Source organism: Pezoporus flaviventris, unplaced genomic scaffold, assembly GCF_033815535.1.
Source record: "Pezoporus flaviventris isolate CSIRO_AGI_PZ_B2104156 unplaced genomic scaffold, CSIRO_AGI_Pfla_v1 ptg000121l, whole genome shotgun sequence".
NCBI lineage: Eukaryota > Metazoa > Chordata > Aves > Psittaciformes > Psittacidae > Pezoporus > Pezoporus flaviventris.
Genome location: NW_026892669.1, coordinates 61,536 through 83,500, shown reverse-complemented (window position 1 = coordinate 83,500; position 21,965 = coordinate 61,536). Strand labels below are relative to the sequence as shown.

At 45.7% G+C, this 21,965-nt stretch overlaps 1 protein-coding gene across 5 annotated transcripts in view; it reads right to left on the bottom strand.

The window, feature by feature from the left end:
- The window catches only part of LOC133282377 (C-Maf-inducing protein-like), a 269,329-nt gene extending 266,653 nt beyond the window's left edge, over positions 1–2,676 (bottom strand). For 4 of the 5 annotated variants that reach the window (XM_061478396.1, XM_061478395.1, XM_061478397.1 and 1 more), the window contains exon 1: positions 2,028–2,676. In XM_061478396.1, the coding sequence (XP_061334380.1) occupies positions 2,028–2,324 (297 nt within the window). In that variant the 5' untranslated portion in view covers positions 2,325–2,676. The remainder of the gene's footprint in view (positions 1–2,027) is intronic. The other variant, XM_061478399.1, reaches the window with a different exon arrangement.
- Positions 2,677–21,965: the final 19,289 nt, after the last annotated feature.

Sequence of the window (21,965 nt, the reverse complement as noted above, 5' to 3'; positions counted from 1 at the left end):
AGCCCTATGTGTAAAAATAACCCTGTTATCAAAGTTGTTGAGCACTCCCAATCCTCACTTTCAATGGACAGAATGGATATTTTTCCACAGCTCTTGAAAACCAAATTAGTTGTGTTTAAATATCTACCCGGGGTTAAACTGCCATAGTAAAATCTAGATATCATAGAACCAACATCTGAAAGATACCTGCTAAACATACCCACACATTCAGGCAACAAGTGAACACCGATCTTATCCTAGTGCCCTAATTACCCAGTGGAAACCAAAGACACTATTTGAAATAAAGTACAAATATTTCTGCAACCAACAGTATTTACTTGGTGAGTTAGTACTGAAAAAAAAAATATAAGGTACAAGACCAAGCACAAAGAGCACTGCCAAACAAAATGGAGCCTGCAATGGTACATACAATGCTTTAGTATCTTCTTGCTATTTATATACATAAAATATTTAGGAACAAGAACACCTCAATGTTAATTAAATCATAGCCCCATAGGACTTCATACATTTTTTTCAGAGATGGTTTGTCAACAGCTTTGCCAGCAAGCAGAGTTTGATGTATCCTGTACAAATACAACTTCATGCCTAGTACTGCCACATTGCAGAGATTAACATCTGAAGCATGATCATGCCTCTCTCTACCAGTATCTTTCTCCTCTGCTAAAAAATAATCGACTATGGATACTGCCTGGAAAATGCCTCATCTCCACTATGCTGATGGTATCTTAATAAAATGAACTACAAAAACTCATTGTGCTCATGTCTTTCAGGGGTTTTCTCAATACTCAACTGAGTTTTCCTTCTCCCTTTACACAGCAGTCACATCAAAGAAAGAAGAATATTCCCTTAGAAACATCCTTGACAGCCTAGTGGAAATGGTAAGCAGGGATGTCATTGTGGCACAAAAAAGAGCTCTGTGAGAACAGGCAGATGGCCTACCTAAAGGTTAAAGTAGTTCCCACCGAAAACCTGCTTTGAATACTCCACAGCAGAGCATGATGCAGGGGAGACATTTACACACACTATGCCTCTGTGTATCTAAGTGTGAAAAAAATCCACCCTCTGCGCACAGCCCCGGCTGGATGAAACCCATTTCAATACACCATTAACAGAAACCTACACAAAAGCCAATCCGCTCTCTCATGTCACCAGTGTCCTATAGGAAGGCCAGAATGAAGTAATTGAGAAAAATGAAACATTCACATATAAATCAAAAAATGACAGGACTGAAGTGCTGAGTGATTAAAAATCAAAGCATGTTTTGTAACCTGTGTTAATCACTGCTAGACAAAATACAGGTATAGTTATATCACATACTATACAAATGTTCAAATAACACCAGCCATGAAATTTTAAGTCGTATGTGTTAAAGATTATATTTATCTATTGTACAGCTTTTGTACCACTGATATCACCACCTTGCACTCTTCTCTAGCATCATTTTCCATTAGGAAGAAAACCCTGAAGGAATCTCGATGTTTTACAATCACATTGCCAGTGCCTGAGCAGGGTATGATATGACTGTCAAAATCAGAGCCCCTAAAACATCCATACCGTGTAAACCCCAAGTCTTCGTTCTCAAATTAAAAGCATCCCTCACTTCCAACCTGGCCAATGTGCCAGCAGGGATCTGCCAGCTTTGTTTTTTGACTGAAATGGCTCAAGTGTGGCAATTTCGTGTCAGTATCATGTGGAGAAGGAAGGAATTAAAATTAAAAAAGGAGGGATGGAGCAAAAGCCCAAATAATACTAATAACAGTAGTAGTAAAAAGAAGAAGGATAATAATAATATATTTGCTCGAAAAACCCAACCGAAACTGCAAAATTAAATACCCGCAGCATTACTAAGAAGGAACAAAACTCCCGCAGGCATTCCGGAAGCCACACACGCACAGATAGAGCCCTCGGAGGGACCTGACGCGGACCCTCCGCACACACCGGCGCGGGCGTCTCCTTCCCCCCACATGCCCCGCGGGGCGAGGAAGCCGCCGGGGTCGCGCTGTGGCCGCCCCCCGCCGGGCTCTTACCGTGGCCGAGGTAACACTGCTGTCCGCCAGAGTCAAGTGGTGCGGCTCCCACCGCCGCAGGAACTTCGAAGTGAGGATCTTGCTGAGAAACGTCCGGGGGTGCCGGATGACACACACCTGGATGTCCCCCTCCTGCAGCAGCTTGTACCTCATGCCGTTGCGGTGGAGCAGGGCTCTCCGGCACGGCGCGGCACCTATTTTATTCACTTCGGGAGCAGACATCTCCCCCAGCATCGGCTTGCTCTCCTCAGTCTGCCTGCAGTCGCTGCCTCCACCAGAGCCGCCGGTGCGATCCATGGCAGCCCCACGGGTCGGGGTGGCGCTTAGCAGCGGCCGCCCGAGAACACCAGTCCCTACGGGCGGTAGAATTTAGTATAACCAAGTAAAATAAAATAAAATAATAAAAAAATCCAACCTCACCCAGCGGATTAAAAAAAAAAAATTATGAAGGGAAAAAAATAAACCTGCCAAGGGAAGATGGGGGAAGGGACTGAACCGCACTGGAGCGGGAACAGGGGAAAAGGGAAGCGATAAAAATTCTTATTCAAACTTTCAGATCCATCCTCGGCAGGCCCCCCGCGCTCTCAGAGCGTCTTGCCTATGCTCGCGGGCGGACGCCGGCCGAGCGGAGGGTCGGCTCCTGGCGAAGACTGCTGACAAAACCGACAGCGACGACTGACAGCGGAGCATCCAGCCGCGTGTCCCTTTTCCTTCCCCACAGAGCAGATGTAGAAAGCAGGCAGCAGAAACAATATCCACATACTACCACAACAACAACATGGTGAGACTAACAAGCACTGCCGACAGCCTCTCGATGGAGCGGCGCTGGGCGCACCCGATTGGCTACAGCGGGATCATGTGCCGCCTTCCCTGACGTCAATAGCAATTGATGGCAGCGGCCGCGCGAGGTGAGCGGGAAGCGACACGCGCGGTGATTATGCCACTCCTCTTCCTCCCTCTTTTGGCTTCTTCCCGTCAGAAGGCCTTCCGTCCCCTCCCCTTTTGGGGATGTGGCTGGAGCAGGGCGGGTGGGAGGTGCGCTGGTTCTCCGCACACCTGCGTGGTGCAGTCCCGCCGCCATAGGGCCCTTCGCCATGAGGGGAATTCCCAGCTCGGGGAGGACGTGAGGGAAAAGGGGCAGGGGGGTAGTGAGGTAAATCTCGCTTTGGTTCAACTCCTGCGCTGACGAGAGCCCTAGGAGTGGCCGACTCTACCATGGGGAGGAGGGAAGTGTGAGGTGACGGTGCGCTACAGGTTGAGTTTCGGGCGTATTCATTCCGGCATTTAGGTTTTGCGCAGCCGCCGCAGAAAAGGGAGAGGAAAACCCTATACCTGGTGGCTGTCGCTTCACCAGTGGCTCCCTCACTGGTGAACCTCGGGTTTCACGGGGGGACTAGTAACTGCTGTTCTCCCCTGAAGCACCAGCCTGGGAATGGCAGGGGGTCAGAGCACAAGCCCAGGAGAGCGGCACCTCGCTAGTGCCATGCTGACCATCCATGAAGCAGAACAAAAAAAAAAAAAAAAAAAATTAATTCCCTTGTAAGACCTCTGTTTAACAGCTCAGCTGTGTGCAATATGGATGCCATGTCAAGAGAAATGGCACCATTTATAATTGCCTCAACTATATTTTCTCAACTATTTAAAAAGTAGCAGTAGAACTTGGATTTCCTTGCCAATTTCCTCATTTGAACAACCAGGTTAGGGCCAACAAAAAAATAAATTACACTTTATGTAACACGTGCACTTGCTATTAAACTGTGGAACTCATCATAGTATCAATACCCAATCATGAGTATTCCCAAGGTCCAGAATGCAGAAGGAATTTACAAGGCTGTTTTACTTGATGCTAGAAAAATACTTGGAAAAACCTTCATGCTTAACAGTTTAAGCTCATCTCTAATTGAGGGAAGTTGGGAAAGGGATGATCCCTGGAAGAGTTTGGGATCCTTTGCCATACAACCTTTTGTAGTGGCTGTTGTCTAAGGCAATGCATGACTGGCTGGACTACAATTACTACAAGCATGTCCATCATGTGTTATAAAACTGTTGTGTTGAAACAGGCTTGCATTTGACAGGAGAATTGCTGTTTAAGCACTTTCAGGAGGGAAGGTTTTGTAACCTATCAATTACTAGCAAATTTGAGGGATACTTTTGTTGCATGTTAGCATCAAAATTGTTTATAAAAAGCTAGGATGTTTCTGGATGTCCTGGGTTCAGCAGTAGCAGTCATTTTTTCTCAAAATTGATAGCTGGTGCAGTGCTGTGTTTTTTACTTTCGGCCTGGGAACGGTGCTGATAGCACCGATGTTTTTAGTTACTGCTCAAATGTTTGGTCTGGCCAAGGACTTTCTGAGCCTCATGCTCTGCTAGGGAAGAGGGGAAGCCAGGAGGAAGCAGAGACAGGACACCTGACTCAAACTAGCCAAAGAGGTATTCCATACCACAGCACGTCATGCCCGGGATGTAATTGAGAGTTACCCAGAAGGGCTAGTACACTGCGGGGTTGGACTAGGTATCGGTCGGTGCTCGGTCAGGCTGGGGGAGGGGCGAGTTATCAGTCGGGGGGTAGTGAGGTGTTGTATTCTCTTCCCTTGTTATTTCCTTTATCATTATTATTATTGGTGGTAACAGTAGTGATTTGTGTTATACCTTAGTTATTAAACTGTTCTTATCTCAACCCATGGGAGTTGCATTCTTTTGATTCTCCTCCCCATCCCTCTGGGAGCAGGGGGAGGGCAAAAAGGGGGGGAGTGAGAGAGCGACTGCGTGATTCATGGTTGACTTTGTTTAAATCATGACACTGGAGCACTCCATGAATGATGCAGAACTACACAATTTGGCAAAGGTTAGAAGAAAGACACTCATTTAATGACATGAATAATACAACCATCAGAAAGACAAAAAAAAAAAAAAACCAACTCATTTACAGAGGTTCAAACTGTCACTATCTCATAGTTATGGTAGTTACTTACCTCCTGAACTTAAACAAACCCACTGGGTATTATGCACTAAGCAGCACAGGCAGTTCCCACAGAGCTTTGGATACCGTGTACTGCTTAGGACTGAATGACACACACATTTACAATGAAATAAAACCAGATCTATTAAAGCCTGTAACTATGTGTGTATCTGTAATAAGAATAATAAAAAGAGATGACTTACAAGACAAATTTTAAAAAGACAGCTTTGTTTAGATGTAAGCTGTTTACTGTTTCTAAGAGTTCCTAGGGTGCCTGGTACAAGGGAGACCTGTTCTTGTTTTATCTGAGGCCCTGTTGTGGTACAAACAGTAATAGTGTCAATAGTAGGACTATACACTCACTTGCGCCAACACTTCCCTCAGCAAGAACTGCAACCAGTGTGACTATTTTGGTGAAAGTTTGTGCAAACTAGCCACCTCCTCAAACCACTGCTTTAAATCTACTCTAATTGTCACCTCCGAGAGCTGCATCAATGGAAGGAAGATATGTAAAGAGTCTGGTGTTCTTAAGTGAATTTCCTGGCAAATTAGAGCAAGGCTGGTCTATAGTGGTCAACCCAAGAGGTACCTGAAAAGATCAAAGCCTCTGCTGTAAATCCACCATTCTGAAGTGTTGAAATCCACTGAAGTATTTCAAAAGCCCAGCACATCAGGCAGTGCCGCTCCTAGCAACCCCTGTCAAGGACAGGGGTCCAAGCCCTCAGAGGTGCTCTGCATTTGCAGCTCCCACTGAATCTATGTTCTCAGGCTGCAGGTGTTCTCTCTGAAGTAAATTTGACAGAGAACAAGAAGATCAAGGCATGAAACCTCACACTGCCTGCCAGAACAGGACAACCAAAAGCCCTGTCTAGGGAAATGAAACTGAAACACGCTTCTTGCACAGCTTGCCAAAACACACATCCAACCTGCTGTAAATGGCTGGTATATGACCCAAGGCTGAACACATGGAAACTAACACCCCTCCGCATATCTCTTATAAATTACACCAACACAAGTCGGATGAATTGCATTCCTGGCTTTGTGTTTTTTCCACTTTCTCTTCTGTCTCCATGTGGCCCAGTAGACACCTCAGGCATGCTGCCATGCTTGAAATACTGCCATGATTGGCAGTATTTCAATATGGCGTTTGAGTATTACTGTTTTCTCCCCAGAACCTAATTTTTGTGTGCAAATCCAATCATAAATTCAGTGTGAAATTGGGAGATATTCATTCATATAATAATCCCTGAGCAAATAATCCATAATAAATAGTACATCAGTGGAAGTGTACCTCTAGCTACTCACAAGGTGCTAATGGGTGTGCTATTGGTTTTGAATAATCTGAGAATTTGTGAGATTTTCTATAAAATACTTAATTTCTGTGCTAAAAAGAGAAAAACAGGCTTTGGAAATAAAAACTGAGTAGCATGTCACTGATATTACTACCAAATAGAAGTTCTTTTGAGTCAAGGCCTCTAGATATGGGTTAAATTTAAAGGAGGAAAGAGAGACTTGTTCTGCTCTGCAGAAATATCAGTTTAATTAGACAAAAAACAGAGGCTGGTGGGGAAGTAGGCAGAGGTAAAGATGGTTCCTCCAGAAGAGAGGTCAGTGGCAGAAGTACAGTTCAGATCCACCTGCCAGTCCCATGCCCTACTCCTGAGCTCTGCCTTTTCATTTGCCTTTCTTTGTATCTTGCTCTGTTTTTATTATTCACCACCATTTCATAATAAGCTTTTTAAAGAGAATCATCACTTCCTGAAAGACACCATAGCCTGGAAAACTGGGATATACTCACCATGCAGTTTAAGGCAGATATACTTCTGTGTCTATCTTTTTGTTCCCTTCCTCAGAACTACTTCAGTTGTGATCTGTATTATTCAGAACACTCACCTGTTCAGTTGTATGCCCATAAAACCAGGAAGGCCCAGAAACACAATTGTTTGCAAATACCAGATGGGACTCCAGTCTTAAGAAAAAAAACTTTTCAGCATTTGGTCTCTTGCCTGTTGTCCTGGGTTCAGAAGTAGCAGTCATGTTTGTTTTTTTTTTTCCTTTGTGCTAGCTGGTGCAGTGCTGTGTTTTGACTTCCAGCCTGAGAACAGTGTTGGTGAAGTCAATGTTTTCAGTTGTTGCTAAGTGATGTTTACCCTGACCAAGGACTTTGTGAGGCTCATGCTCTGCCAGGGAGGAGGGGAAGCCGGGAGGAAGCAGAGATGGGGCGCCTGACTCGGGCTAGCCAGGGAGGTATTCCATACCACAGCACGTCATGGCCAGGGTGGGGGGGTGACTGGGAGTTACCCGGAAGGACACGGGGCTTCCAGGTGGAACTCGTTTTCTTGGCCGGTGGTATCGTATTCTCTTCCCTTGTTATTTTCCCTTATCATTGTTGTAGTTGATAGTTGCGGTGGTGATTTGTGTACATTGGTTGCTGGACTGTTCTTGTCTCAACCCGTGGGAGTTGCACTCTTTCGATCCTCCTCCCCGTTCCTCCGGGAGTGGGGGAGAACCCCGTTGGGGGGGGGGGGGGGACACGGACCTCGATTGTTGTCAGCTTGGCACCACTCACTGGGAGTGAGTGAACAAGTTACCTGACTGGGTTTAAACCACGACACCTGTCTATGCTCAAGTCCACCAGGTGTTCTGCAGAAGTCATTGCTGAGTGCCAAAAGAGAAGCACTGTCCTGACATAGCTTCTTTAGAAACTTGGTAACACCTGCTTATAACCATGTGTTAAAACAAAAACAATGTGACATTCTGAAGGAAAAGACAGCAATTTGTGAGTAGTGCTCAGTGCCACCAACACAGGTTGCATAGCAGTAGGGGGCTTGAAAAACCCATGAGAAAACACTTGATATGCCAAAAACTACACAGGAAAAAAATACTGCCTAAAGGCGCCTTGCTTGAGAGTAAATCCATGCAGTGGCATGGGCCAGATACAAACCTTGAGATACCTCAGCAGGGGATGCGCTTACCAGGGGAGAGAGCATTGTCCCCAGAGGGGTTTTGCTGGATTTGTAGTATACTTTAAAATGGAAAACAAGAAAAAAGAATAAAATCAGCCCTTATTACACCTTCTAATTATTCCCGATTTATTTTACAGAATGTTATGGTATTAACAGGTGTTTTGGCAACCTCTTTCCCCAAGTCAATCCTTTTATTTGTCTCTCACTGAAGTTTTCTGTCAGGGGCTGTGAGGGCCTACCACATTTGCACTTTCTGTCAAAAAACCCTGCTACTCTTGTCTGCTTACTATGTCCCTAGGAATTGTCCATACAGAGATGCGCAATACAATTTTTTCAGGCAGGGAAGCAAGCACCAGGAATTCCCAGCTTGTATTCAATATCTATTCAGACTCCCACAGCAGCTGTCCCTCTCGCGTTTGAATCCCTGATGCATATAAGAGATAATGGAGCTTTCTTCCCTTATGCACAGAGGCGCTGTGTGGATTACGAAACTCATTAGTCAATGCTTGCAACTTGCCACTGTTGACTCAGAGCAAATTCCTGCTATCAAACTCACTAGTCAGCTCATTTTCATAACAACACTGTATTGTTAAAAAATACTTTTAAGCCATTCTTTAGTGAAACTGGGGAATACAACACATTCAAGCAAACATATAAAAGAGATGCTGTCACAGTAATGCTAAGTGGCCTGCATTTGAAGTTTAAATTAATCAGCATGGTGGTGTTAAGGAGATTCAGTAAGTTGTAAAACTTTGGGAGACAGAATTGTTTCCCAAAAGGGGTGATGGACATTTAAAACCTAACTAGATTAAAGAAACCACCCTGCAAGGAGCAGTCCTGTAGTTGGCCCTAAGGGAAGGAAAGGCTTGATTAGGATACCATTGATCACACACATAAAATAAAGATTGCATTTACAAGCATCTCTTTCTTTTCCCCGAATTTCTCATCACCCACTTCTGAGCCTAATACTAATTTTGAAGGACACCTCACAGTTGGAGTAGTAAGCAGGAATCCAGACTCTGATGTAAACTTGTAATTCCCTGACATCTCTGACATCCAGATTTCTCATCTTCTCCGTTTTACTCAGTAGTAGCTGTGTTTTTTTTTCCTAGCTGATGCACATTACACTATGGGGCTAACTGCATGCTGCGCAGACTCTGGTGACAAATAGTTTTGATTCCTCACTGACATAATGCACACTTTTGAGTGTACTTTTGTACTTTTTTCCTGCCTGTCACCATCAGATGTTCTGATGTAGGGGGTGTAGGATGAAGCTGGTGGTATCAATTGCTAGAAGGAGCCTGCCATCTGCTGATCTGAACAGTGCTCCAGTCCAACTTTCACCTGATCTGATACTAGTAGGATGGAGTACTATACAAAGTAGGTAAAATACATCTGAACAGAAGCAGCATTAACAGACCTGGTGTGGTGAAAGAATTTAAGTGAAAAGAGGAAGTCTCAAGTCTATAACCTCAGGTCTAAGTCTGAATTGAACAAACAGAAACAAGGAAGCAACTAAAACAAACAAGTAGATAGAAAAGAAATAAGCAGAAGATACAAAGAAGAGGAAGAGACAGAAATGTCTTTTCTGCTTTGCTGCACCTGATCAGATAGTGTAGCTAATGTATCAGCTGTCCCTGTATTCACCCTTCTGAGCAACAGCAGCCCTAAGTGGTGAACTACTTCCCTAAAAGCATCTACGTTCTTCCAGGGCCAACCACATCCAGGCATGGAAAAAGCCCTAGAAAAAGAAGAGCTCCCAACAAAATTCATCAGGCTGACATCCCATTTTCCTTTAGTACTTACTGCCATCAAGATGTATGTAAAAATCTGTCATTTCGCAGGATGTAGTGAAAAATCTGCATTACTGTTCCCACCCCAAGCTAATATTTCCTGTTTTATCAACAGGTCACATCCTACCGGCCATTCCAAGTTGAGTGCTCATTGGTCCAAAATGCTCTCTTACATATAAAACATCACTGTAACATAGATAAGCATTAAAAATCAAAGAGAAACAGAATACAATACACAGCTGAAAACTTGTCACAGAGAGATGAAGTTTCCCCCAAACAGAGAAAGAACAACTAAAAAAGAAAAAGGTAGTCCACGGATTAGGGAAGTATATCTTAACTCACTGAACCAACATGCTGGGGAAGTAAAATTAGAAGTGTATGAAATGCCGAAAGACTTGGATTATTTTTTGAAAGACTAGAGCGAGAAAAAAAGCCAAATAGGAAAGAGCATCAAGAATTAGCAGGATTAGTATCCACAGATACTTCCTCTGGTGAAGAAGTATCAGAGTCAAAAAAGAGAAGATAAAATACATCCTTACTGGTTTTAGTAATAAAATCCAGTATTACAATCACTTCAAAACAACAAACAAAAGGCAGCTGAAACTCTCTCACTTGTCTTCAATCCTTTCCTTACCTTAATATGGCAGAGTTTATAGCCAAGTACAAACTGTCATCTGATGATAGTGAACATCATCCAGTGCTTGTTGTGGTTTTGTTGTGCTAAGCACCTTGCAAAAATAATGTAGTCCTTGGCCTAAGAAGTCTAAGAAAACAAATACAAAGGACAGAGAGAAACATCAGTTTAACATAGTTATCTTTCATGATATATAGATTCCCAGATATAAACTGAAAGAATCAGATGTTTGGGTACACTGTAGTAATTAGACACTTTGTAATCTTTACCTATCAGCTGAGTATAGCTGATTTTTTGAAAGCATAATATCCTTAGAGACTTTACAATCTAAGGGGAAACAGAATAAGAAAAGGGCAGCAATTTGCTTAGGACAGTACCCAGCTGATATGCAACAGAGGAAGATGACAAATCCAGAGAAGTCTCTGAAAAGAATAGATGGTCAGTAATGGACAGGCTGTACCATATACCTAGAAGAAATGCATCATAACCATTAAAAAAGGCATTAAAAAAATCACAAAATCACACACATAACTTTGATAGTTCCCAGGAATGTAGCTGACCATCAAAATCAGAGTTTCTGAGCTACTACAGTATTGCAAAATGGAGACATTTTCTATGAGCTTCCAGTATATAAGGCTATTTTTTTTATAATTAAAAAAAGGCTAAAAAGAGTGCATTTTGATTGAGCTTTTCACTAATGCCAGAGAAAGCTTTAAGATACAAAAACAGAATAAGCCACCAGAAAAACACCACCAATCTATCACCAGCTCTTGAAGCCTTTAGTAAGGCCTTGAAAGTATTAGGGAAAGTACAGCTGTTACTGCAAAATAACTCGTGACTTGGGTAACTCCATCAGCAAATTGCGCCGATGCAGGTATCAATTTACATTTGTTTACCACATCTACACAGGTGATAGGAGGAAAGGGAGGAGGTGCAGGAGTTAGTGGATGTAACAGGTGGAGTTGGGCTAGCTTACCATTGTCAACAGTAGCAGAATAAGGGCATTCTGTGTGTACTGGGTCTTGTTTGTGAGTACAGACAGCTGGGGTTTGGCCTCTTGTTTGTTCTGCAATCAAGAACAAAGGTCATTACAATTTTAAAGACTATCCAAATTTTAACAGTGAAACAAGAAATAAAATGTTGGGTGAAGTTAGAAGGACTGGGGCACTGGGTAGAAGGGTTCAAGTAGGGACCATGGGGCTGATTTAACATGTTTAGAGGTCTCATACTACAGAACTCAACTCAGTGTAAACATATACTTATATATATAAGTATATATGCTTACATAGATAAACATAGAAGATACAGGTGAATACCATGGTTCTAGGTCATCTAAAGAGATTACAGTTAGCTTTGCAGTAGTTTTTAATGAGAAAACCTGCATGAAGGCCAGAAAAGAAAGACATTCAGCTGGTTTACTTCATGCAGCTGTTTCAGTTAATTTCCTTCTGTGGCTAAAATGCTTCCCAAAATGGGTGTGGGGGTAACCAAGTACCAGGCATTAGTAGACTGCAGTATTTAATGCCACATATTCTGAGAAAAATAGGCAATCAAGAAAAAGTCTATTTAACACATTGGGAGCTGTGCAACTGGGTTCTGGAAATAATTCTTCCCATGATTGTCCACAGTGAATTCAGATTGCTTTCATATCTTTTAGAAAGAAAAAAGGAACAGAAGGCTGCCCAGAGCAATCCAAAGAGGGAGTTTAGGGATACAAGTTCCAGGAACCATACCTTGCCAGGGAACAGGGGATGATTTCAGGGAAGATTGCTATGCTGTTTTCATACTACTTTTGATTATGAGTGTATGTGTTCACAATTGTTATGCAGCAGGAGTTGCCACGTCCTAGGATAAACCAATTAGTCTGCAAGACTGAATAAAGAGATATCATCTTTAATATCTGGTGCTGACAGTGCTTTTCCAAAATACTCTCCTGTGGGCCTTAAAGTAATGTTTTCATTTATGAATCGGTAAAACCCTAGTCTTAACCAATCTGCCTGCCCTCTGTGTATATATCTGGGTAACTTAATAAAAGCTTCTGGGTGTTGATTTACATCACTGGATATAGACATGCCTCTGTGAGCATATTCTTGGTTGACTGTGAGCCCTCACTGTTCATGCTTTATGTGCCTATGTCTGTGTGTCTGAATGTGGTTTTGTTTAAATTTTTTCCCTAGAAAAAACAAAGAGTCAGACATTTAATGAGGTAGTTAGTTCAAAACCAAGGAAAAGTAGAAGGACATAGTAAGGAAAAATTGGGAGAGAAAAAGGAGTAGATTTGGCTACAATTACACATCTGCCTCAGTGTTCACTGGAAAAGATGGGGGAGTTCATTCCAGACAATAAAACGTCTCAGGGGAGGATCGTATAGATTATGTTGGAAGAAAAATGGAAACAGTAAATTATCTGAAGGCTGACAAAGCAACGAAGCCAGATGTCATCTGATCCTAAAGCAAGTATAAAACAAAGGTATGCCCAGGATTCCCTTAAAAACTGTAGGTAGAAATAGAATCATAGATTAGTTAGGGTTGGAAAGGACCTTAAGATCATATAGTTCCAACACTCCTAGCCATAGGCAGGGACACCTCACACTAAACCATGTCACCCAAGGCTCTGTCCAAACTGGCCTTGAACACTGGCAGGGATGGAGCATTCACAGCTTCCCTGGGCAACCCATTCCAGTGCCTCACCACCCTTACAGTAAAGAATTTCTTCCTTATATCCAATCTAAACATCCCCTGTTTAAGTTTTAACCAATTACCCCTTGTCCTATCGCTATAGACCCTAAAGAACAGTCCCTTCCCAGCCGCTTTATAGACCCCCTTCAGATACTGGAAGGATGCTATGAGGTCTCCACGCAGCCTTCTCTTCTCCAGGCTGAACAGCCCCAACTTTCTCAGCCTGTCTTCATATGGGAGGTGCTCCAGTCCCCAGATCATACTCGTGGCCTTCCTCAGGACTTGTTCCAACAGTTCCATGTCCTTCTTATGTTGAGGACACTACAACTGTGCAGGGTATTCCAAGTGGAGTCTAATGACAGCAGAGTAAAGGGGCAGGATCACCTCCTTTGACCTGCTGTCGTGGTTTAAACCCTGCCGGCAAGTCAGCCATGCAGTCCACTCCCTCACCCCCTCCCCACTGTCCTGGGTTCAGCAGTGGCAGTCATTTTTCTCCTTCTTGGCAGCTGGTGCAGTGTTGTGTTTTGACTTTCGGCTTTGGAACAGAGCTGATAACAAGGATGTTTTGGTTTGGCCAAGGACTTTGTGAGCCTCATGCTCTGCCAGGGAGGATGGGAAGCCAGGAGGAAGCAGAGACAGGACACCTGACCCAAAGTGACCAAAGAGGTATTCCATACCATAGCACGTCATGCCCAGGATGTAACAGAGAGTTACCCAGAAGGGCTGGTGGACTGCGGGGTTGGAGGAAGTATGGGTCGGTGCTTGGTTGGGCTGGGGGAGGCGAGTTATCGGTTGGCTGGTGGTGAGGTGATGTATTCTCTTCCCTTGTTATTTCCTTTATCATTGTTATTATTGGTGGTAGCAGCAGTGATGTGTGTTATACCTTAGTTACTAAATTGTTCTTATCTCACCCTGTGGGAGTTGCATTCTTTTCGATTCTCCTCTCCATCCCTCCAGGAGTAGGGGGAGGGAAAGAAGGGGGGGGAGGGGGAGTGAGTGAACAAGTTATCTGACTAGGTTTAAACCACGACACCCACCTTCTCCCCCCCCACCCCGCTCTCGAAGGTATGGGGAGGAGAATCGAAACAATGTAACTCCCATGGTTTGAGATAAGAACAGTCCAGTGCCCTGGGTTCAGCAGTAGCAGTCATTTTTCTCCTCCTTGGTAGCTGGTGCAGTGCTGTGTTTTGACTTTCAGCTTGGGAACAGAGCTGATAACAAGGATGTTTTGGTTTGGCCAAGGACTTTGTGAGCCTCATGTTCAGCCAGGGAGGAGGGGAAGCCGGGAGGAAGCAGAGACAGGACACCTGACCCAAAGTGACCAAAGAGGTATTCCATACCACAGCATGCAATGACAAGGATGTAACAGAGAGTTACCTGGAAGGGCTAGTACATTGTGTGGTTGGAGGAGGTATCGGTCGGTGCTTGGTTGGGCTGGGGGGGGCAAGTTATCAGTCGGCTGGTGGTGAGGTGGTGTATTCTCTTCCCGTGTTATTTCCTTTATCATTATTATCATTGTTGGTAGCAGTAGTGATCTGTGTTATACCTTAGTTACTAAACTGTTCTCATCTCAACCTGTGGGAGTTGCATTCTTTTCGGTTCTCCTCTCTGTCCCTCCAGGAGTAGGGGGAGGGCAAGAAGGGGGGGAAGTGAGTGAACAAGCTGTCTGGCTGGGTTTGAACCACGACAGTTCTTTTTGGCGCCCAACACGGGGCATGAAGGTTTGAGATAACGACAGATCTGTCCGGATTAACAGTCACTCATCACAATGCTGATTTATTGGCTCTCAGAGTTGCTCCTCTTGATCTCACAGTTTCAGAATGTAGTACATTACTTAGACCCGGTATTTCCTGTGTTAGTGTTTTTCAAGTGTGGGGCTTGGGCTAAGGTTCTTGTCTCACTGTACTTTATGGGAATGACTTGTAATACGGGTGGGCTCCAGCAGCAGAGTGGGATGGACGTGGCCGTGGACTTGTACCTGGCCGTCCGGCTGCTCTTCACCGTCCTGGCCCTGGCCCTCGCCCTCGCCTCCGTCTTCGTGAGGCCGTGGGGAGCCGAGGGGGGGGGGGGACCCGGGAGCCGGCGGCTGCTGAAGCGGCCCGGGAGAGTGGCCCCGGGGACCAAACGGTGGCGGGAGCGGTGCCGGAGGCCGCGAGGGGATGGCTGCCAGTGGAGAAGGTAGGGGCGGTTGAGGAGAGGAAGGAGGCAGCTGCCGAGCAGAGGCAGAAGGCGGCGGAGGAGGAGCCGAGCCCTGCAGAGGAGCCGAATCCAGCCTCACGACGGCCGAGAGCATTCTCTGGAAGCCGCCCGCCGAGCCCCAGGAGGATGCAGGAGACCACGCAGCATTTCCCAGCAAGGCAGAGGAGGAAGAGCTGGACTCAGAAAAAGAGAAGTTGGTGGTGGGAGAGCCAGCAAGCACAGAAGCTACACCATCCCCAGTGACAAGTACAGAAGCATCGATTGAGAGTTCTGAAGGTTTTGAATGGCCTTTGGGTACCCTTGGGACCTGCCTGCTGATTGTGATGGGGATCAGCATGTTGGCACACATACAGAGTGTGTTTTGCCCACAACCATTTTGTCTGATCTCGAGAGTTAAGCAGAGTCAGGTTTGGGTCTTGTCTAGGGTTAGACGATGATATAGGAGGACCAGGAGATTTTCCCAAGGCTAGACAGTCATGAGTGGCAGGGTGTGTGGGACAGTATGGGCAAGTATCTAGTCCACTGGGCCCCTCCAGTGCTTTGGAAGCATCGGAAATGGAAGGCAGATGTATGGAGTCCCCAGCAACAAGCTGCAGAAACTGATGAAGGGGACAGTGAACTATTTTGAGCCTGGTGGGCCCATGACACTTCAGGCCATCAGGGCAGAGATGCAACATAGAGATGGACTTATGATCAAGGGTTGGACTTAGCAATGCACGCTATTGCCCAGGTTATTCACGAGTGTGAACACTGCACACAGCCTCTCCTGCTCTGAAAGACTGTTTCAAGAGATGGAGCCTGACATCATGGACCAGATGGGCTCAGAAGCTTTATAGCTACTGGTCCATGCACTTATATAGGAGTGATGGTATATTGAAAATGTGGTATCTGAGCATGACGTGAATGGTATGGAATAAGGGGTGGATCTGGATGTCCTGGGTTCAGCAGTAGCAGTCATTTTTCTCCTTTTTGGGAGCTGGTGCAGTGCTGTGTTTTGACTTTCAGCTTGGGAACAGAGCTGATAACAATGATGTTTTGGTTTGGCCAAGGACTTTGTGAGCCTCATGCTCTGCCAGGGAGGAGGGGAAGCCAGGAGGAAGCAGAGACAGGACACCTGACCCAAAGTGACCAAAGAGGTATTCCATACCACAGCATGTCATGCCCAGGATGTAACAGAGAGTTACCTGGAAGGGCGGGTAGACTACGGGGTTGGAGGAGGCATGGGTTGGTGCTTGGTTGGGCTGGGGGGGGCGAGTTATCAGTCAGCTGGTGCTGAGTTGTTGTATTCTCTTCCCTTGTTATTTCCTTTATAATTATTATTATTGGTGGTAGCAGTAGTGATTTGTGTTGTACCTTAGTTACTAAACTGTTCTTATCTCAACCCGTTGGAGGTGCGTTCTTTTTGATTCTCCTCTCCATCCCTCCAGGAGTAGGGGGAGGGAAAGAAGGGGAGGGGGGGAGTGAGTGAACAAGCTGTCTGGCTGGGTTTAAACCACAACATCCAGTAACTAAGGTATAACACAAACCACTTCTGCTACCACCGATAATAATAATAAGGGAAATAACAAGGGAAGAGAATACAATACCACCTGTCAATATCAAGACCAACCTGGCAGTGAGCCAGCCCTTCCAGGTAGCTCTCAGTTACATCCTAGGCGTGACGTGCTGTGGTATGGAATACCTCTTTGGCTAGTTTGGGTCAGGTGTTCTGTCTCTGCTTGCTCCCGGCTTCCCCTTCTCCCTGGCAGATCATGAGACTCAGAAAGTCCTTGGTCAGACTAAGCATTTGAGCAGCAACTAAAAACATCAGTGCTATCAGCACTGTTTCCAGGCTGAAAGTCAAAAACACAGCGCTGCATCAGCTACTAAGAAGGAGAAAAATGACTGCTACTGCTGAACCCAGGGCAGTATCTTATCCTTATTTCATATCATTCACATCATGCTCAGATAGCACTTTTCTCAATATACCATCGCTTTTGTCTCACATATAAATACATGTATATATACATATATATATACACACACCCACACAAACAAAAAGTTTTGTGAGTAACCCAGGCAATAGTGTCCATTGTTAAGACCATCCCTCGATCACAAGCCCAGAAGCCCAGATTGATTTACCTCTGCATTGCCAGTTCTCTGCTTCTGTTGCTGCAACCACCCCTACAGGGCATTTGCCACCATCCATGGGTCAGTATAGAGATGAAGTACTGGCCATTTTTCTCATTCAGCAATGTCCAGGGCCAGATGGATGGCTTTCACCTCGGCAAACTGACTCAATCCACCCTCTCCTTCAGCAGTTCCTGCAACTTGTCGTTGAGGACTCCATACAGCTTCCTTCCATCTCCAACGCTTTCCCACAATATGGCAGGACGCATCAGTAAGCAAGACATATTGTTTCTCACATTCTGATGATTCATTATATGGTGAGGCCTCTTTAGCATGCATCACCTCCTCCTCTGTTGACATTCCAAAATCTTTGCCCTCTTGCCAGTCCATGATGACTTGCAGAATTTCTGGACAACAGGGATTTCCTATTCAAGGTCATTGTGTAATTAATGTAGCCCACTTACTCCATGTAGCATGGGTTGCTTGATGTGTTGAGGAGACCCTGCCTTTGAACATCCAGCCCAGCATGAGCATCTGGGGTGGGAGGAGGAGCTATGCTTCAGTGCAATCACTCCTGAAGCAGCTTGAACCCCTTCATAGGCTGCCAGTATCTCTTTCTCAGTGGGAGTATAGCTGGCCTTGGATCCTCTGTATCCCAACTCCAAAAGCCAAGGGGTCAGCCTCGAGTCTCCCCTGGAGCTTTCTGCCAGAGGCTCTAGGCAGGACCATTCTCCCTGGATGTGGTGTAAAGCATATTTCTCACATCTTGCCTGGTCCAGACTGGTCTAAGGCTTTCTGCATGAATTCTCTCTTGTTTAATTTGTTCAAAGTCTTGTTCTTGCTCTGAGCCCTGTTCTGGGTGGGAATGCCATAATTGATATTGCCAGTGCATTTTTCTCAATTCTTTTGGCAGCAGAGTGCAGGCCACAGTTTGGTTTTACTTGGAGGGGCGTCCAGTACACTTGGAACTTACTGCCCCAGGGATGGAAACACAGCCCTACCATCTGCCATGGACTGATCTAAACTGCACTGGAACAGGGGCAAGCTCCAGAACACCTGCAATACATTGATGACATTATCGTGTGGGATGATATAGTGGAAGAAGTCTTTGAGAAAGGGAGGAAAATAATCCAAATCCTGCTGAAAGCCGGTTTTGCCATAAAGCGGAGTAAGTTCAAGGGACCTGCACAGGAGATTCAGTTTTTGGGAATTAAATGTCAAGATGGATGTCACCAAATACCCACAGATGTGATAAACAAGATAACAGCAATGTCTCCACCTACTAGTAAAGAAACACAAGCTTTCTTAGGTGTTGTGGGGTTCTGGAGAACGCACATTCCAAATTACAGTTCGATTGTAAGCCCTCTCTCATGTGACCCAGAAGAAGAGTGATTTTAAATGGGACCTTGAGCAACAACAAGCCTTTGAAGAAATTAAATGAGAGTTCATGCAGAGGCCCTTGGACCAGTCCGGACTGGGCCAAACATAAAAAATGAACTCTACACCACAGCCAGAGAGAATGGTCCTGTGGAGGCTCAAGGTCAACCGCTTGGCTTTTGGATTTGGGATACAGAGGATCCGAGGCCAGCTATACTCTGACTGAGAAAGAGATACTGGCAGCCTATGAAGGGGTTTGAGCTGCTTCAGAAGTGATTGGCACTGAAGCACAGCTCCTCCTGGCACCCCAGTTGCTCATGCTGGGCTGGATGTTCAAAGGCAGGGTCTCCTCTACACATCATGCAACTGATGCTACATGGAGTAAATGGGCAGGCTAATTACACAATGACCTCGAATAGGAAATACCTGTTGTCCAGGAACTCTGCAAGGAATCATGGACTGGACAGAGGGCATATATTTTGGAATGTTTCCTGGGTTCAGCAGTAGCAGTCATTTTTCTCCTTCTTAGTAGCTGGTGCAGTGCTGTGGTTTTGACTTTCTGCCTGGGAACAGAGCTGATGACACCGATGTTTTTAGTTATTGCTCAAATGTTTAGGCTGACAAAGGACTTTCTGAGTCTCATGCCCTGACAGGGAGGAGGGGAAGTTGGGAGGAATCTGAGGGAGGACACCTGACCCAAACTAGCCAAAGAGGTATTCCATACCACAGCACGTCAGGCCCAGGATGTAACTGACAGTTACCCGGAAGGGCAAGGACTGCGGGGTTGGACTAGGTATTGGTCAGTGCTCGGTCTGGTGGGGGGGGGGGCGAGTTATTGGTTGCCTGGTGCTGAGGTATTGTATTCTCTTCCCTTGTTATTTCCTTTATCATTATTATTATTGGTGGTAGCAGTAGTGATTTGTGTTATACCTTAGTTACTAAATTGTTCTGACCTCAACCCGTGTGAGTTGCATTCTTTTCGATTCTCCTTTCCCTCCCTCTGGGAGTAGGGGGAGGGCAAGAATGGGGGGAGTGAGTGAACGAGCTGCCTGACTGGTTTTAAACCATGACAGAAAGTCACCAGAGGAGGAGGTGTTCCTTGCTAATGAGGCTCCACCATACAAAGCATCATCAGAATGTGAGAAGCAATATGCTTTGTTTACTGATGCGTCCTGCTGTATTGTGGGAAAGCATCAGAGATGGAAGGAAGCTGTATGGCGTCCTCAATGACAAGTTGCAGGAACTGCTGAAGGAGAGGGTGAATCAAGTCAGTTTGCCGAGGTGAAAGCCATCCATCTGGCCTTGGACATTGCTGAACGAGAAAAATGTCCAGTACTTCATCTCTATACTGACTCATGGATGGTGGCAAATGCCCTGTGGGGGTGGTTGCAGCAATGGAAGCAGAACAACTGGGAATGCAGAGGTAAACATATCTGGGCTGCTGCACTGTAGCAAGATATGGCTGTTTGGGTGCAGAACCTGGAGGGGAAGGTACGCCACCTAGATGATCGTGTATCCATGAGTCGGGCCACTGAGGAATACCAGAGCATCCAATAGGTGGATAAAGCTATGAAGACTGAAGTGGCTCAGACAGACTTAGATTGGCAACATAAGGGTGAATTACTTTTAGCCCGGTGGGCCCATGACACTTCAGGCCATCACGGCAGAGATGCAACATACAGATGGGCTCGTGATCGAGGGGTGGACTTAAAAGTGTACACTATTGACCAGGTTATTCACGAGTGTGAAAGCAAGCCAAGCGGTTAAAGCCTCTCTGGTATGGATGATGATGATGGCTAAAATACATATATGAGGAAGCCTGGCAGATTGACTATATTACACTCCCACCAACCCACCAAAGCCATTGCCATGTGCTTACCATGCTGGAAGCGAACATCAGATGGCTGGAAACATTCCCTGTGCCCCACACTATATTCCAGAACACTATCCTGGGCTTTGAAAAAACAATCTTGTGGAGACATGGCACCCCAGAGAGAATTGAGTCAGACAATGGGACTCATTTCTGGAACAACCTTATAGACACTTGGGCCAAAAAGCATGGCATTGAGAGGGTATATCACATCCCCTACCATGCACCAACCTCTGGGAAAATCAAACAGTAAAAGGGGCTGTTAATAAGTACACTGAGAGTAATGGGTGGTGGGACTTTCAAACATTGGGATACACATTTACCAAAAGCCACCTGCTCAGTCAACACCACAGGATCTGCCAACAGGGCTCACCCAGCCGAATCAGAACTTTTGCATACTGTAGAGGGGAATAAAGTTCCTGTGGTGCACATAAAGAATTTGTTGGGGAAGACAGTTTGGGTTCTTCCTGCTTCAGGTAAAGGCAAACCCCTTCATGGGATTGCTTTTGCTCAGGGAACCGGATATACTTGGTGAGTAATGCTGGAAAATAGTGAAGTCCGATGTTGTCTTGGTTTAAACCCTAGCCAGACAGCTTGTTCACTCACTCCCAGTGAGTGGTGCCGGGCTGAGAGCAATCGAGGCGCCCCCCCGCCCCCGGGGCTCTCCCCTTCCCCGCTCCCGGAGGGATGGGGAGGAGGACTGAAAGAGTGTAACTCTGTGGAGACAGTGTTCTCACGGGAGAATGAATAATTGGTACATAAATGCTGCAGAATGGCTCTAAGAGCAAGGCCATGGAGCCTTAGAGGCCTTATGCGAGCAAGGCAAGGGGTAGGCCTCACAGGTAACCAGATACCAGATGTGGGAGGAGAATGTGAAGGAAGCTGAGTAGAACTAACCAATACTGTTCTGACTAGTAGGCGTGGCTAAACACCACGTGGATATAAGCGAAGTACGCCACAAATAAAGTAGAAGTTTGCTTATCACACATATTGGGTTGGCGTGTCTTGCTTCTCCTCGCCGCTTAAAAATGGTGCCCAAACAGGGACCATGGATTACAGGGCCCCGGTTAACGGGGACCCGGATTACAGGGCCCTGAGTATCAGGGACCGGGAACGGCGAGTGAGTGGCGGCAGCGGCAATGCTGCTGCGGTGGCGTGATGGACCCGGGTGCTTGGACTGACCAAAAGGAGTCCGCCGCTGGTGTGAACCAGACACTGCTGCGTCGGGAGGCCGATCCGGAGACCGAGGTTACAGGACGATCCAGAAGAAGACGATCCGGAAAAGGCCGGCCATGAAAAAGGACCAAGACGTAGCCCTGGACTTATTACAGTGCTTTTTATAAAAGCAGGGGA